The 17,717-nt window shown below is 49.5% G+C and overlaps 1 protein-coding gene across 1 annotated transcript in view; it reads left to right on the top strand.

Moving 5' to 3' along the window:
* The window catches only part of LOC119403640 (12S rRNA N4-methylcytidine methyltransferase-like), a 119,494-nt gene extending 104,041 nt beyond the window's left edge, over positions 1 to 15,453 (top strand). Inside the window, 2 exon segments of the mRNA XM_049418640.1 lie at positions 15,228 to 15,378; positions 15,381 to 15,453. Coding sequence (XP_049274597.1) covers positions 15,228 to 15,378; positions 15,381 to 15,415 — 186 coding nt within the window. The 3' untranslated portion in view covers positions 15,416 to 15,453.
* Positions 15,454 to 17,717: the final 2,264 nt, after the last annotated feature.

The raw sequence follows: 17,717 nt of genomic DNA, 5'->3' as shown, positions 1-17,717 counted from the left end.
ATCTCGAAGGCGTGGATGCCATCAAAAGCACTAAAGCTTAATACTACGTTGAAACTGGCAAATCATGCTGATTGCTTGTGCTTGAAAGCACTACCTTGCACTAGATTTTCGTCAAAGGAAACGGTCAACGGTATGAAGTGCACCCCCACACAAAGCTCACGCCTGCCTTCAACCCAGATGCGTGTCACACAAATTAGGTTCGCAAAATGAAATAGGTGGGCATCACACTGCAGAATACACGCTGTTAGTGTACTTACTCGCGCATTTTCACTCGGCTCCTAGTTTTTTTGCTTGAATCACAGTTATCCACTCTCGGCGAAGCTGAAAACACCGCACCGGCACTATTTCCTTGGCGCGTCGTAATTGTCGCAGACAACGCTAATATCCTCTTGTTGCGCAGCTTGTTTTGGCATCCAAAGACGACGCAGTAGTGCCCAGACGAGCTCTTATACGCAGAAGCGGCGTGAACGGGTACTTTTTCGCACTTTAAAGCCTCAGAACTGCAGCTTGCCCTGTTTACTTGGTGCAGCCCGCGCGCGCCTTGGCAGCCCCGGTCAGCCCGGCGTCTGGGTGCGAGAGTATCCGCTCGGCTCGCCAGCAGCCTGGGTGCGAGACAGGCGTGCTCTGGTGTATACAGGTTGGCGATGCAGGCAGTAAAATTAAAAATAGAAGCGTGGGTAGAACAAAATGATTTTGGGAGAACTTCAGAATGGATTTCGAATCAACAGGCGGTTAGACGATAATCTGTTTGTTCTTACCCAGTGTATAGAAATATCGAAAATAGAAAACAGGCCCTTATACGTAGCTTATCTAGATATCACCGGGGCGTATGACAACGTTAATCAGGTAATTTTGTTGGATATTTGAGAGAAGTGGGCATAGGTGACGACTGTATACAGCTTTTGAGGGAAATATACCGAGAAAATACAGTTTGTATAGAATGGGAAGGAATAAGTAGCAAGGACAGCGTTGAAATTAGCAAGGGGCTGAGACAGGGATGTCCTTTGTCCCCGCTGTTATTCATGCTGTACATGGTGAGGATGGAAAAAGCGCTAGAAGGTAGCAACATTGGATTTAACTTGTCACAAATAGGTCGGCACGTTGAGCAGAAGCTTCCAGGTCTATTTTATGCTGATGATATTGTCTTATTTGCGGACAGTCAAGATGATATACAGCGACTGGCAAATATGTGCGGAAGGGAATGTGAGGGTCTAGGACTAGGATTTAGTGCAACAAAACGTGGATTGATGGTATTCAATGATCACGTAGACCATGCGGTCTTAATACAGAGCCAAAAAATACCGAGGGTAAGCGATTACAAGTACCTCGGAGTATGGGTAAAGGAGGGGGATAGATATATGGAGGTACAAGAGAAAGCATCGGTAGCAAAGGGGAAGAGGAATGCTGCAATTATGAAGCACAGAGCTTTACGGGGATACAATAGGGTGCTTCGAGGGCTGTGGAAGGGTGTGATGGTCCCGGGGCTTACATTTGGGAACTCAGTGGTGTGCATGAAGTCAGAGGTACAATCAGGAATGGATGTAAATCAAAGGACGGTGGGCCGCCTCGCGTTGGGCGCTCACGGGAAGACGACAAATGAGGCTGTAAAGGGTGATATGGGATGGACAGGCTTTGAAGTGAAGGAAGCTCAGAGCAAAATGACATTCGAAGAGAGGCTGAGGAAAATGAAGAAGAGTAGATGGGCAGAGAAGGTTTTCAGGTATTTGTATAGAAAAAGCGTTGACACGCAGTGGAGAAAAGAACTAGGAGGCTCACCAGTAAATATACGGCTAGCAGTGCGGGCGATATGGCAACAAGGAGCATTAAGCGCAAGGTCAGAGAGGCGGAGAGGACTTATTGGATGACAGCGATGGAAAAGAAGCCGGCTCTGAGTAACTACCAAAAGGGAAAAAACGAAATAAGGAGGGAAAGGTTTTATGATAATTCAAGGGGAAGCGGTTTGCTGTTTGAAGCAAGGTCGGGCTGCCTTAGAACGCGTAGTTATAAAGCGAGATTCAGTAACGAAGAAGAACAATGTACATGCTGCGGGGGAACTAAGGAAACGATGGAACATGTACTGATTGAATGTGGCGATATTCACCCAGGTATACGTGTGGACACGAGTCTACAGGAAGCCTTGGGTTTTAGGGACAACAATGGAAAGCTGAACACGTCCGCGATAGAAATAAGTAAGAGACGGTTAGAGTATTGGTGGCAGAAAAGTAGAGATAAAGTACAAAAATAAATAATGGGGAAAAATAAGGTCATTCTGCCTTAAGAGGCAGAGAGATGGACCGTGAATTTATATTTTTTTGGTATAATAACATAGATTTAATCAATGTAGATAAGGTATTAGGCCAACATGAAACAAGGAAGTTCTTATTTTTCATTTTTTTTTCTTCGAGCCTGGTGGCAGACATGTCACTGCCCCGTTATAAAGGGGACGCTCATAGCATCCATCCATCCATCCAGAGATATAGAGAAATGTTTTATTCACAGAGACGCTCTACTTGAAGGTGAACATCTTGACAGTTTTAACTATCTGGTCGGGGAGATAAAGTGCGATTTGAAAGTTCCTGCAACTTCCCCCCCCCCCCCCAAAAAAAAAAAACTACATACACGGCCTTGGCGGCAGGGCGGAAAAGAGAAAAATAAAAGCCGCAGCGCCCTCCCCCTTCAGCAACACGGAAAAGACGGCTCATTTCTCAAGAAGGTGCCCTGTCGTTCTCCTTCATTTTCTTTCATATACAATTTCCTTCCCCTCGCCCCATTGACGCTCAGCCGGGCTCTCTAATGCGTTGCGGAAATAAGCGTTTGTTTTAATCCTCAAACCATTACTACTTCAATAACACCAACATAGAAGAGGGTCGACAGACAATAACCCCCCTTCCAACGAAATGTCAAGCGCCCCCCCAACCCGTTTTTGTGCCAAGCGACCCCTGCCTTCCTTTTCGCATTCCCCGTCACCCACAAACTGGTCTCGTCACCCCTCTCTCCCTTTCTTGTTATGGACGGACCACATTCTCCAACGTGTCAATTTCTATATTGATATCTCGGATACCACTTATAATATCAAATAACTTTTTCGCCAAAATGAGCACGCATGAGCTCTTAAAGACCTGTACCAAACACCTTTCTGTGGCTCAATTCACTAAATATAAAAAATTAATACTGATTTCAGTTTTTCATGTTCTATTAGTTCAATTTGCATGAAAGATCAAGGTTATTTACACGTAATGATAGACCTCGACCTGGCGTTTATTAATGTGGAAAGCGGACGAAAATTACTCTTTATTTGTACTAACCAGACCAAAAATATCTTTTTACCAATTAGGTTTGAGCGGATGTTCGAGAGAACACTTATGGCGCGGGTGCGCGCTTCGTCACCCGCGCGCACCCTGGTGAGACTTCTACACGTCTGTCTGTCCAACACGTACTTTGTTTTTAAGGGCGAATTTTACAAACAAGTACATGGCACAGCCATGAGGGCTTCAATCTCGGTCATTGCCGCCAATTTGACAATGGAGTTTGTGGAACGCCGAGCGCTCTCATCGTTGACTCCAGCCCCGAAGATTTTCCTTCGCTACGTCGATGACTGCTTTTGTGTTATCAAGAAAGATTTGGATCCGTTTGTGCACCGCCTGAATTTCATTGAAAAGTCCCTTCAGTTTACCACTGAAGAAGAAAATAATGGAGAATTGCTTTTTGTCAATGTTCTGGTGAAACGCGACGGTGTTGGGCTCTCTTTCGCTGTCTTTAGAAAGAGCACGCACACCAGCCGTTCTTTACATTTTCATTCGGTACACCCTGCTGCACACAAGAGGTCCGTCGTGTCATCTTTAGTGCAGCGTGCCCACAAGATTTGCAGCAAGTCTGTTGATCTATCCTCTGACATGGAACGTGTACGCCGTGACCTGTCGGGAAGTGGTTACCCGGATTCCTTCGTGTTGTCCGTCGAACGCAAGTTGGAACGCCCTTCCACAGCCCCGTCACAATGCTCGAAACGGTGCAGTATACCCTACGTGGCTGGCATGAGTGAGACTTTGGCCCGTGTTCTGCGCAAGTACGACGTACACGTAGCTCATGTACCCACGCGCAAGCTGAAACACACTCTCGTGAACGTGAAAGACAAATAACGAAAAGAGTGCTTTCCTGGTGTTGTGTACGAAGTCCCGTGCGCGAACTGCGATAGTGTGTACATAGATGAATCCGGGAACTTCGAGCGACGGCTGACACAGCACAGTAATGATTTGAAAAACGAGAAGGTGTCATGAAACGCCCTCGCCGGGCATGCGCAAGCCTCAAATCATGATAGACTGGGGCAGAGCAAGTGTCGTCGCTACCGAGAAAGACTTGACTTCTAGATTGTATCTGGAATCTTTGACGATACAAACGAGAAACAACACGCTCAACCGTACGGACGGTAATCTGCCCCCCACATACGCAAGATGTTTAGAGAGAGTGGTTCGTGAAAGAATAAATTAAAAGGGGCGCTATTTTCTGCCTCCCGTCGTGGGGCCACTCACGTACTGTAGACTATTTAAACGCTTAGCTTCCGCCTTTCGCTCTCATTGGGAACAAGGCTCCCGTTCGGGTGCCGAAACGTCATTACATTTTTATTCTCTTGTGGTTGCGTCTTCGTCTTTTTTATTCAATGATTCTTCCCGACCAGACGGGCGTTCCCGTCGAAGCCTTGATTTCATACTGCTTTTTGAACGAAGACACAGCGCTAGAACAAGGGCGAAGACGAGAGGAGACAAACACAGCTCTGTGTTTCGGGTGGCTTGGCCTGTGCCATGTTGGTTGTTATAAAAGGGTTCGATTTCAGTAACTCGATGACGCTAGGTTTCCAAATGATAACAAAACGTTAATTTACTGATTTAATACTGTTAGAGAAATAAAGGATCCTTCGTCTATCGTTGCTTGAACGTCTCTTCACTCCTCGGCGGCCGACTCCCCCCGCGCAGGCCACCCTCTCTCCTTGTCAGCTGCACCGTCCTGTCCAGCAAAGGCCCCGTGACGTCAGGTCACGTGACCTCTCGGCGCACATGCAACCAACGTTTATAGAACCAGGTCAGTTGCAAAACTGAGCGATGTTGCGCGGCGCCGCCGCATCAGCGACAGATGTGGCGCTGCTGTCGCAACAGGATTCACTCGCTCCGCTCTCTTCAGCCGGCGTTGCGGCGCGTTGCATCAGTATCCGTGGAGGCTGCTTTCTGCGCGAATAGCTTGGCGTTTTCTGTTGTGCTTCGGATATGCTGCGTGGCTTCACCATGCCGACATGTTCTGTTCCGAGAACACCCCGACATTTCTTTGTGCCTAGGGTTACCAACTCTTCAATGAAGGGAGTCGGGACGGGTGGTGGGGGGGGGGGTCCATTGTTTCGGCCTTTTCCAGCTGGCTACGTGCTGCTCGCAACACTTCCTCTTGCTGGAGAATGTATCCGTTAAAAGTTGTCGCATTTCGCACAGAAGTTCAGACAAAGTAACTGCAGCCCTTCGCAGCCCACCGCAACATTGCTTCGTGCGTGCTATTCATGAGAACTTTGTGTTCTGGAGCGTGACGCGCGTTGTCAAGCGTGCGTTGGATCACATAAAAAGTTCTAACTGGACGGTACGGAATAAATCCGGGACATATAGCTGTCCCGACAGGGACGGCTCGCAACGCTGTATAAAAGTCGGGACAGTTCGTCCCGCGAAATACGCGACGGTTGGTAACCTATTTGTGCCCCGCGTGACCTTGACCAGCGAGCGACGTGGATCGCGCCATTCCTCGTATGGACAAGAAACTGGTCCGGACATATCACTTGTATGTGATATGCACATTCATGAAGAAGACTCCTGAAGACGTTCACACGGTCAACGATAAGAGTTAAGGTTGAAATCGCCAGCGGAAAGGAGCCACGTCAAAGATTGCGTCCCAAAGATATTCCCGAACTTGCCTTGATATGAGTGATTCTAAAATTTTGCTGTAAATAATTTTTTGCAGTTAATTAGAGCTGTCTTGATAAGGTTTAATGCCTGAGACTGTAAATAAGTTGTGCCGTTTGTGTGCATCACACCATACATGCAATATCTGAAAATTGTTTCATCTGCATTGCGTGCGAAAAATAAATACAATTTTCTTTCTGTAGCAGGACTGAAATGTGGCGTGCAGTACACACACGGCGATTTTACCACTCAATAATTACAAGTAACGACAGCCGCGGTACAGAGTGAAAACTCCTCACTTCAAAAAAAGTGAAAGTGAAGAATTATCGAAAAAGAAATAGCGCGAAAAACTACGGAGCACCAGAAAAAGGATTACACAAACAACAGCGCTGACTTACAACAAAGATTTATTCGTTAACACCACGCAATACTTGCACAGTCCAAAACGAAAAGATACAAGTACCAACACGCCCAAGCATCCGCTTTAGCTAAATAATTACGCTACGAGAATGCGCCATATAGTTAATTTCTTATAGGGTAATGGACAGGCTCGTATGCTATGCTATCAAGCGTCAGTTATCTTGGACAGTCTTGAAAGCCATGGCTTTACTGACTTTGCCTTACCGCTGCTAAATATTACTCAGTTTTACATTGCAGCGGCAGCGCAACGAAAAATCACGATAATATACAGTCGGCGAGTAAACAACCGAGCCCTTTCTGAACGGCTGCCCCGGCGTTTGCCACGCAGACTACGCGTTTTCGTCTGCTAGCGGAAGCTTGTTGCGCCGCCAGCGCCACCAAACCGGAAGCTGTCCCGGCGCCGCGCGACGGGTTGGCTGACGCGGGGAGTTTTGCAACTTACCTGGTTCTATAAACGTTGCATGCAACGGCGGTGGTTTCAAAACACTCCCACTGCCGGCTCAGCGTGGTACAGTCGTACGGTGTTTGGCGCACGTTTTTTTTTTGAACATTTTCCTTCATCTTTCTGTTCCCAGATTATTTGTGGTATGTGTCAAAAAACGTATAAATGTGTCGTGGACTGCGCGACGAAAAATTTACCACGCTGCTGGCTGTTTAAACTGGAGAAATGAACCCACGTGGTGGTCTGTGCGAGGAACAGCGGCATCGTCTTCGAAAATGTGCTGCGTTTACTGTGGCGTGTGTTGAAAGGCAGCGACGATATCGGTTCGCCTTGGCGGACTTTGAAACTGACAATATTGTGTGTGTGTGTGTGTTGTGTGAATAACGATGCATCTTGTTTGCGAAAACATTAGCGCGCGTTGTGTCTAACAGGGCCATTTGCAGTGACCGGTTGTGGACGGAACATCAGGATTGGACATTTTATTTGACGCGATGATCTGCGAGTGCGTGTTTGTGCTGCGTGCGCAAAAAAAAAAAAAAAAACGTGCATGATGTCCGGGCTGAAAGGTGAGACTACGCATGAGCTACCAGCGTGTTTTAGCATTGCCGAACATGCATGTACGGCCTAAAGGAGAGGAGTATGTATGGAAACACGTTGTAGGCATCAGGTACAGCGAAATAACCGCGCAAGATAATATTCATGATTAAATTATTGTGTTTGACATCTCAAAACTCCTCAGTGGACTATGAGGAACGCCGTAGGGGAAAACTTCGTGTAGTGGAGCAGATGCACGAACGAGTATGCGCCTGTGAAGGAGGACGAAAGACGACCCGCGCTCTGATTGCACGAGAGCCGGTACCGCCTCCGTCAGCCTTGCACTGCGTTGCCGTACGGTCCTTTTTCGTTGCGACCTCGTTGCAACTTCATTACTCCAATAAACCTCATCACATTTGGTGGAGGTGCTGGGTAGTGACTGCGTCAGTCATGTCCGGTGGTCTCTCGGCCAACTTGCGAGAGCGGAGCTCCAGGTCTGTTTGGGGACCTCAGCAACCTCCACCTTCTGGTGAGGGAAACTAATCAGTGCAGTTCCGGAGGCAAGAACTGCAACTTGTGCGCAATTCTCAAGGCCTCCATTTTCGCCGCAAAACGTTATTGATGTCGAAGTTGAGGGAGTCGCTGCACTAGCACTTGTAGATACCGGAGCCGCCGTTTCTGTGATGAACGCGAACTTTTGTCGGAGGCTCAAGAAAGTGACATCTCTCTCTGGCATGGTGCTCTCCACGGCTAGCGCGCAACGCATTCATCCCTCAGCTGTGTGTACGGCGCGCGTCGTCATCCAAGACATTATGTACGTCGTCGAATTTTTTGTCCTGCCATCTTGCTCTCATGACGTCATCCTGGGTTGGGATTTCCTTTCACGTCATGACGCTATCATCGATTGTTCACGTGCGGAAGTGTCCCTTGTGTCAACTTGTGAATTTTCATCTCCCGACCGTTCTCTCCTTCCCTGCAAACTCATCGTTGATGCCGACACCACCTTGCCTCCGGAAGCTTCAGTCCCTATTACCCTTTCGTGTGCTGCTCAACCTGACGCCACGGTAGTGTTTACGCCATCTCCATTGTTTACTGAACGCAAGGGCATCGTTCTCCCATTTGCCGTTCTCATAATTGCGTCTGGGTCAACCATAATGCTGATTACAAACCACTGCAACTACCCCATTGCCTTACTCCGTGGTGAAAGTTTAGGATCTGTACAACCTGTCGACCACATCGATGATCTTGATCTTCCCGATGACGCCACATGTTGTCACATCGCCACAATCACTCCCGCATCTCAGCCATCAAGTTCGTCAGCGTTCGACAGCGCCATTGACGCAAACCTCTCCCCCTCTCATCGCCGCCAACTTGTTGATCTCCTTAAGAAGTTTATCTCTTCTTTCGACTTTCAACAACCTTCGTTAGGCCGCACCACGACTATCAGTCATACTATCGACACCGGCTCCCACTCGCCCCTGCGACAGCGGCCTTACCGCGTTTCCGCCGAAGAGCGCCGCGTCATTACGGAGCAAGTGGATGACATGCTTCAACGTGGAGTTATACAGCCTTCTCAAAGTCCTTGGTCATCACCTGTGGTATTGGTCAAGAAAAAAGATGGCACCATTCGATTTTGCGTTGACTATCGCCGCTTAAACAAGATTACGAAAAAAGACGTCTGCCCGCTACCGCGAATAGACGATGCTCTTGACTGTTTACAAGGCGCCGAGTACTTTACATCCTTGGATCTGCGTTCTGGGTATTGGCAGGTGCCCATGGCTGAGTGTGACCGCCCTAAAACAGCCTTTGTAACGCCCGATGGCCTATATGAGTTCAACGTCATGCCATTTGGGCTCTGCAACGCGCCTGCAACATTTGAGCGCATGATCGATACCATCCTTCGAGGCCACAAGTGGAAGACTTGCTTGTGTTACCTGGACGACATCGTAGTCTTTTCAGCAGATTTCCCGACACACCTTGCTCGTCTGCACGAAATTCTCACGTGCCTAACTTCTGCCGGCCTACAACTTAACACCAAGAAGTGCCACTTCGCAGCACGGAAGCTAACCATCTTGGGACATGTCATCTCAAAAGACGGCGTTCTTCCGGATCCCGATAAGCTTCGAGCTGTCGCCGAATTCCCAAAGCCCACATCGATGAAAGCCCTCAGAAGTTTTGTTGGCCTCTGCTCCTATTTTCGCCGCTTCGTGCGCAACTTCGCGTCCATCATCGCACCTTTGACGAGTCTGCTTGCCAACAGCAAAGGTATCTCTGCATGGTCACCTGCATGTGATGACGCATTTCGCCAGTTGCGCCGCCTGTTGACCTCACCACCTATCCTTCGTCACTACGACCCCACTGCTCCCACAGAAATTCACACCGATGCAAGTGGCGTCGGTCTTGGTGCAGTTTTGGCACAACGGAAAGGCACCAAAGGTGAATACGTTGTCGCTTATGCAAGTCGTGCTCTCAAGAAGGCTGAATTAAACTACTCCGTGACAGAGAAGGAGTGCTTGGCGATAATCTGGGCATTGACGAAGTTTCGCCCGTACCTTTACGGCCGTCCTTTCGACGTGGTTACAGACCACCACGCTCTCTGTTGGCTTTCCACCTTGAAAGACCCGTCGGGACGCCTGGGCCGTTGGGCACTTCGATTGCAGGAATACGACATTCGTGTCGTATATCGTTCCGGTCGCAAGCATGCGGATGCTGATGCACTCTCCCGCTCGCCAATAACACCAGATGTGGCTTCTCTGTCACCCCTCTTTAACACCTTGTCACCACTCGACACCACTGACATGCTTTCGGAGCAGCGTAAAGACGCCTACCTTGCCTTGTTGCTCGACTACCTTACCGATCCGTCTGCTGTCCCTTCGACGAGAGCGCTACGCCGTCAAGCAGTCCACTTTTCCGTGCGAGACAACGTCGCCGCAACTACATGCCAGGTGGTCGGAAGTGGCTCCTTGCTGTCCCTAGTCATATGCGCTCTGACATCTGCGCGACTTTCCATGCAGATCCCCAAAGTGCTCACGCCGACGTCTTGAAAACCTACGAAAGGCTGCGTCAGCGATATTACTGGCGAGGAATGTATCGCTTTGTGCAGAAATACGTTCAGTCTTGCCCTACATGCCAACAAAGCAAGACACCTTCGCGACACCTTACTGGCACGTTGCAGCCGCTCCCGTGCCCGGCTCGCCCATTTGACCGCGTGGGTATCGACCTCTACGGCCCCCTCCCGTATGGGAGACCAGCGCTGGATAGGTGGCGCGCCGAAAAAGGGCGCCTGGGGGGAGTCGCGACATAACTCAGCCGCTCGCATGGCCTCCGCGCCGCCGGCTAATCTCGGAGGCCATGCAGCGCGCGCTCAGACGACCGGCCGCACTGTACTGCGGTGAGCGCACGCGCGTGCGCCGTTCCCGTGCTTAATTTTGGCGCGAACAGCTCGAGCAGCCATTGCGCCAGTAATACTGCTCTATGGTTTAGAAAAAAATAACTTTGTCTGAAGGCTACTTTCTCAGGAAAGCACTGGAAAACGGAGAGACGCCCTGCAAAGCAGACTACGTCTGTGCATACGGCGTCGAACAGCCAGTGCTGAGCCGTGGTGGCGACTCCGTCGTCACCATTTTCTGGTTGCGTCCTGGGATTTGTGTCAAGCTAGTGCAGGCTCACAAGCCTCCATTGATAAGTACGTGCTGCGTCGATACCAGCTGCCCACTACTCCAGTAAAAAATAAACAAATAAAAGGCAAGCGGTAGCTGCGTCAACGTTTTTCTGCCGTGGTATGTATGCCCAGCCCGCGGCATGTATGCACGCGGACGTTGACCAAGCAAACCACCGTGCTAGCATAGCGTGTATGGTGTCGCGCTGTTAATGCTCGAGGGCGCGGGATAGATTCCCGGCCAAGGTGGCCGCATTTCGATGGGGTTGACATAGAACACCCGTTTACTGAGATTTATGTGCACATTAAAGAACCGCAAGCGGTCAAAATTAATCCTGATTCCCACACTACGGCGTGCCTCATAATCATACCTTGTTTGGCACGTAAAACGCCAGCAATTGTCGATCTTGATGAAACACGTTTATTCTACGCAGACACAGGCAAGCGAAAAAACTAACACAGTTCGTTAGGCGAATTAAACGGCGAGTAAAATCCAAGACACATAAATTGCGATATGTCACTTCGCCGCGGCAGCCAATGCACAAAGAAGCTTTACCGCATCGGCTGACTCCAGAAAGCTAAGCTTCGAGTAGTCCGCTGCTTTGTTCGTGGCAACAACTCTGTCTGTAGCACAAGTGAAGTTCAACGGAGGCATCCATCGCGTGCGTATTTCTCATAGCAGTTCAGCGGCTTCGGCGAAGTGCCCCCGTACGTATCTCGCAGAGAGACAGCTTTCCTCCTGCGTAACTGTTTGCCAAAAATGTAGACTACCTGCCTATCGTATCATTCACTGCACGCGGTAGCATCAGAAATGAACTGGGTAGTGGTCAGATGAAAAAATTGTTACACGCATGCGGCATAATATGTACGTTTTATTTACGACAAATCACCGATTAAATTCTGCTCGTTGGCCCCGGTTTCCACTGGTCGCCCTCACTATCGAATAAATCTAGCAGACACGCGCAGTTCGGTTCAGAAACCAGCTCGATGTCACTAGACAGGAGAGCAAGAGCAGAACATACTGTGCTCGACTGACTGCCGGGATGCAACGCTGCATCCGTTCTTATTCGTATGTTTTAGAAGGAAAAGCATAGAAGTATACGTCCTCCCTCATTTCTACGTATTGTGGCACTTGAATGCGCACCACTACCACCAGCATCCTTTTGTTTTGTTTCGGCGATACGCGCCCGCATCGCCTTAACCAGTCGCCACTCTCGTCCGCGGGAGCGCTGGAGTATGCGCGCTTTGACCGCCAGGCAGCACTGCCCACACCGCGGAAACTCCAGCGCTGGTTCCCTATAGTGGCTCTGGAAACCGGTGGATTATTGTCGGCGTCGATCATCTCACGCGCTACGCTGAGACTGCAGCTCTCCCGGCAGCGACCGCCCGCGAAGTTGCACTTTTCATTCTTCGCAGCTTCATTCTACGCCATGGTGCTCCGCGGGAACTACTCAGTGATAGGGGTCGAGTGTTCCTGTCAGAGGTCATCCAAGCCCTCCTCGCTGAATGCAACATCATTCACCGGAAATCCACCGCCTACCATCCACAGACAAATGGTCTCACCGAGCGGTTCAACCGCACACTCGGCGACATGTTGAGGATGTATATCTCCTCGACCACACCAACTGGGACACTGTACTACTTTTGTTACGTTCGCTTACAACACCGCGACGCAAGCGACTGCCGGCTTTTCCCCGTTCTTTCTCTTGTACGGCCGCGAACCTTCCCACCTACTGGACACCATACTCCCGTACCGCCCTGATGCCTCTGAGTGCACTCCAGTTTCTGAAGTCGCCAGATACGGCAAAGACTGCCGTAAGTTGGCTCGTTCCCTTACAGCTGAAGCTCAAGGTCGACAAAAGACGCAACATGACGACGTTCATCACCCAGCTCCTACGTTTCCTGCTGGCTCCCTTGTTTGGCTTTGGGTACCCCCCCACGTCCCTGGCCTTTCCTCTAAACTTCTGGCGCGGTACCATGTCCGTACCGTGTCATTCATGCCACCTCGCCGGTGAACTACATCGTCGCCCCTCACACAGTCGCCAGATTTGCGCTATCGAGGGCGCGAGACTGTACACATCGACCGTCTCAAGCCCTACTACGACCCCCTCATTCTACGTACTCCATGAGTCGCCAGGATGGCTACGCTTCACCCCGGGGGTATTGTAGTGGAGCAGATGCACGACGAGTATGCGCCTGTGAAGGAGGACGAAAGACGACCCGCGCTCTGATTGCACGAGAGCCTCTACCGCCTCCGTCAGCCTTGCACTGCGTTGCCGTACGGTCCTTTTTCGTTGCGACCTCGTTGCAACTTCATTACTCCAATAACCTCATCATATTCGCTTTAATTTTCACGGGGATTTGTTAACCTCAACCGCGCGTGCGCCAATGAGTGTTTCCTTCGTTTTTTTTTTTTTCATTCGTCCCGATCAGAATTTTGCGCCATGAGTGAGAATCTAATCCGTGACCCCGCGCAGAGTAGCCGCCAATGCTGTACATCGTTTAAAACTGCTGTGCGGATTTCGCGACGGAAATTGAGTACGTTCACATCCGTGCCATGCTAATATTTCTCCAAACACCAGTCGTCGGGAAAATGTACAACGTTAATTTGCTTCGAAGAGCATAAGATTTTTTATGGCTGCCATCCACGACGAGCCCAATCATGTTGACCTAACAGAATCGTCATTATAAGCAGTGACTCTTCCTTTAACAGCTGTGAGTTCAGAAAATAGCAATTTGCAAAAACTGCTATCGAAGTAACGCAGACACACGCAGTGCTGCTATGCAGAGATATATGCCGCTGGCGGAACTTTCTTGCCAACGCGCCTGCTCCGAAGGCGGGACTTGGGGCGGTAGACTGCCAGTGACGTCCCACTGTTTGCAAACAGGGAGAGGTCTATCACCAAACCTCTACCGTGGAAAGCAAGACTCCGCGACAGTTCGGGCGAAAGGCAATATCTTTAACAATGGCGGAGGGGAGCGGCCGGCCGGCGAGGCTGCCTACGTCACTCCTCCAGCAGCCACGAAAGCCACTGAGCGATGCGCCTGAGTATTTGCGGCATGAGCACCGGACTATAATCAGGGAATAGGCGCCCTTTTCCTCGTCTATCGCCCGCGGGAGGAGAACGGCAGTGAATGAACGTATATACTCCGGTAAATTCGATGTGTTCGAGTTGGGGAGAGGTCCACGGACTTAAGCGGGAGCATCATCCCCCAAGACTCCCGCTGGGTAAATGTTTGTTTACGTGTAGCCTGCCTAGGTCGTGCACTTCGAGGGAGACCGCTCAGGCAATGTCGGGTCTTTGTCGAGGGCGGCGACAACCAAATCCACGGCCATGTCTGTGGACACTCGTGAAAAGTGACACAACGTCGAAGAAAACCAAGACTTCGTCCGGATCGACTATTGTGTCTTTGACCTTTTCGATGAAGTCATACGTGTTCGTATATGCGTAGCACCCTTGCCTACAGTGGCGAGATGACCCTGTGAAGAAAACCTGACAGTCGGTGGAGCGGGGAGCGAGTGAAGTCCACTATGGGCCGCAGAGGGATATCGGTCTTGTGTACCTTCGGTAGGCCGTATATAGCTGGAGAACCATTGTGGCAAAGCAATTTGTCATGCAGCTGCTTGCGTTGATGGCGGCACCACGGGGAAGATGTCTGACAGCAGCTTTTGCAAGTCCTCTGTAGCTTAGGTTGGGTCTCTTGCAACTGGGCCGTATGTTCGCTCATCACTCAGAAGCAAGCGCAGTTTTTCGATGTACTTGCGTGTGGCTGCCAAGGAGAAAAATCGTGCTACACGGCTTTATCTTGACTCCCTGATCATCCAAACCACGCCGCACACCCTTAATCGCAACGAGGTAATTTTCCTCCGATGTACGCAGTGTCTTGGTCACGTGATGCGCCGCGCTTAAAAAGCGAACTGCGGTGCCGATCTTTTATTGTGAACATGGTCCCGTGCGGGAGCCGAAACGTCAAAGACATTCGTTTTTAAATCATTTGGTCGGTGTCCGGATCCCTTCAACTAGTATGTTTCATCCCTCAGACGGGTTTCCGTCATATACTCTCAACTTCAGGATTTTTAAATATTTCCGCTCCAGGAGTGGGATGTGAGAAGCAAGTGATGGAATTAATTGCAAACAGATGTTTTTAAATTGCACAACTGTAATGGCACCACGAAAAGTTAGCATTTCAACAAGGCTTGCTCAACCTTCCAAGACCCAATGACGGCGAGTTGTGTGTGCAGGGTGTGGTAAGTGAGCCAGTGGACATAGCCCAGCGCCTCCGCAACGCAGCTGTGTGGCACAGTGCAGAGGAGATGGGTCTGAGCGGCAGCACCATTGGCCCACTGGGTCCACTGCAGTTGCCGTCCAGAGTCGAGATGGAGCACAACCCACGAGCCGTTCAGCCAAGCTGCGTGTTGCCCAAGACTGACCATAGGTTGATGAACTGATAAATTCTATTTATTACAAGTTGCGCCTAATTCCTTGCATCTTCAGGGTCATTAAAAGCAGTATAAGAGATTTATAGTCGTGAAATATTTGTCGACCTGAGCCAATCTCATTAGCAGTGATGAATGTGTGGCTCTTATTGTAATGCAAACTGGTCTTGCAGCTGATTTGGCCAGTTGGTGTTGCACTTGCCTGTAGACTCGAGGACCACTGCCCTTCAACTGCTATGGTGTATTTCGAGCTAATCCATGTGCACAACCAAGAATACATGAAGTGTAAGAATGAACTGCAACAAAGGACCTCCCGTGTCGCAGTAATATTGTCACATGCTTGTGACGCTTACGAGACAGACAGGACGCAGTCTATAAAGATGAAACGCTTTCTTTTTTTTCGGGAGAGGAGGGGGGGGGGGGGGCGGCGAACTTGTGCCAGTAAAAAAAAAAAGGACACAAAGTACCAACAGGCACTCGCGAACAACGATAACGGCGAGCTCAGACGTCGGCGTCGACTAATCTGCTCATCCGTGAAATGCGTCTACTTTAATAGATGTCTTATTCAACCTTCCAGCTTTATTGCTGGTGCTCGCTTCAGTTCTATTCTAAAACTCGGTTACTCGGGCTCTTCGTGTAAATAACAGACTAGTCTGAAGCATATCGCGAAGTTTCCAAAACACTGCGGCGCAGCCTGTGACGAGTGGTAGTAACAGGTTTTAACACGACAGTGTTTCATGCCGGGGTCCACCAAGATTTCAGTGACGTATTTCCGTCGCGGATATATCAGTAAAATACAGATGACACGAAAAATCAGAAGAAAAAAATTATGGCAGCTTCGCTCTATGGGTGCCAAGCCTGAATGAAGAGCGAGCGGAGTGCCTTTCTTGTTTATTTTTAGGGGCGAAGCTCCTTAAGGCGGCACCCGTTCGTCCCTCGTAGTCGTAGTAGTCGTAGTGCGTAACAGTCTTACGCTTTGACCTCCAAGGTGGTGCCGGGGAGATTTTTCCTGTGCGTTGTTGAACAATAAAAATTCGCAGCGTGCGCGTTAACTAAAAGCCGAATTCTTCTGTCTCTCATTCCCCATTAGCCCATTGGCATGTTCCAGTAGGAAACGTTAGTAGAAGTAGAAGTGTAAGTGTTAGCTAAAAGCCGACTTCTTCTGTCTCTCATTCCCATTAGCAGCCATTGTTTACCTCAAGGTAGTGCTGGTGAGATTTCTCCTGTGCGTGATTAAACAATAAAATTTTGTTCAAAACGCCGTTGATTGATGAAATAAACCAACGAAAGACGCCAGATGTTTTGTAAACAAAACGAAAGAACGCCAGATGTTTCTAAAGCAAAACGAAAAGACGCCAGATGTTTTCTAAAGCAATGGTTTTCTAAACAATGAAAATTCACAGCGTACATGTAAAACTAAAGTGAGCTGCAAGTCGTCATAACTCATCGAACCTTTAGTACAAACGCGCCCGATCTCACGTCGGTGATGATGTACGGGCAGAATTCACGGAAGATTCACGGTTACCGATGAACCTCCGCAGCTTCGCCCACTCATCATCATTCACTCGTGGATATGCTGTGATTTTTTTCTTCTCTTTTCTTCTGTCTGCTTCTTGTATCTCTTTTTGTACCTGTTGGTTTCTTTTTATCTGTCTTTCTATCTTTATGTCTTCCCTTATTTCTCTCCATCTGCTCATTCTGTCTGTTTATTTGTTCTCTTATTTCTCTCTTTGCCATGTTTCCGGATCTACTCGGCGCCATCGATTCGTTCTCGGATCGCGGCTCCTTCCTGGGAGTACTCAGGAGTGTGATTTAGCTTCGGACGACCCACGGCTGGTTATGGTTATAGGCGCGAGCTGTACACTAGCTTCTATAACTGAGCATGCCGTCGCTTCTGTTGCCTTCTTCATTTTTAGTGGACCAGAGGAGAGTAGTGGGATTTGCCGAATTTCTGTGGCACATACCCGTTTGATACGTTAGTTTGCCGATAGCCGCACAGTGGCGCATATACCGTTAAGATGTTAACCAAAGCGGTGATGCGCAGAGCGGAAAAACGATGGCTATGGCGGAAAGGCTTAAGTCAGCCGAGGAGGGATTGCAAAGGTAGCCTGCCAGCAAAGGTAGCAAGCGACAGCGGCAACAATGGGGCATCGACCCCGACAGTGGTAGGCGCGAAGGGGGAAAACAGGTTGGAAAAGACAGGTGCAAGGGTCACAGGACCCACTTTCCGCGAAGTAGTCTGGGAACGGGAGGGGACAAAACAACAAGTAGCACGCGCTAGTAACGGGGCAGTGG

The sequence above is a fragment of the Rhipicephalus sanguineus genome, chromosome 8 (genome assembly GCF_013339695.2).
Source record: "Rhipicephalus sanguineus isolate Rsan-2018 chromosome 8, BIME_Rsan_1.4, whole genome shotgun sequence".
Lineage (NCBI taxonomy): Eukaryota > Metazoa > Arthropoda > Arachnida > Ixodida > Ixodidae > Rhipicephalus > Rhipicephalus sanguineus.
This window is presented reverse-complemented; position numbering and strand designations above follow the sequence as displayed.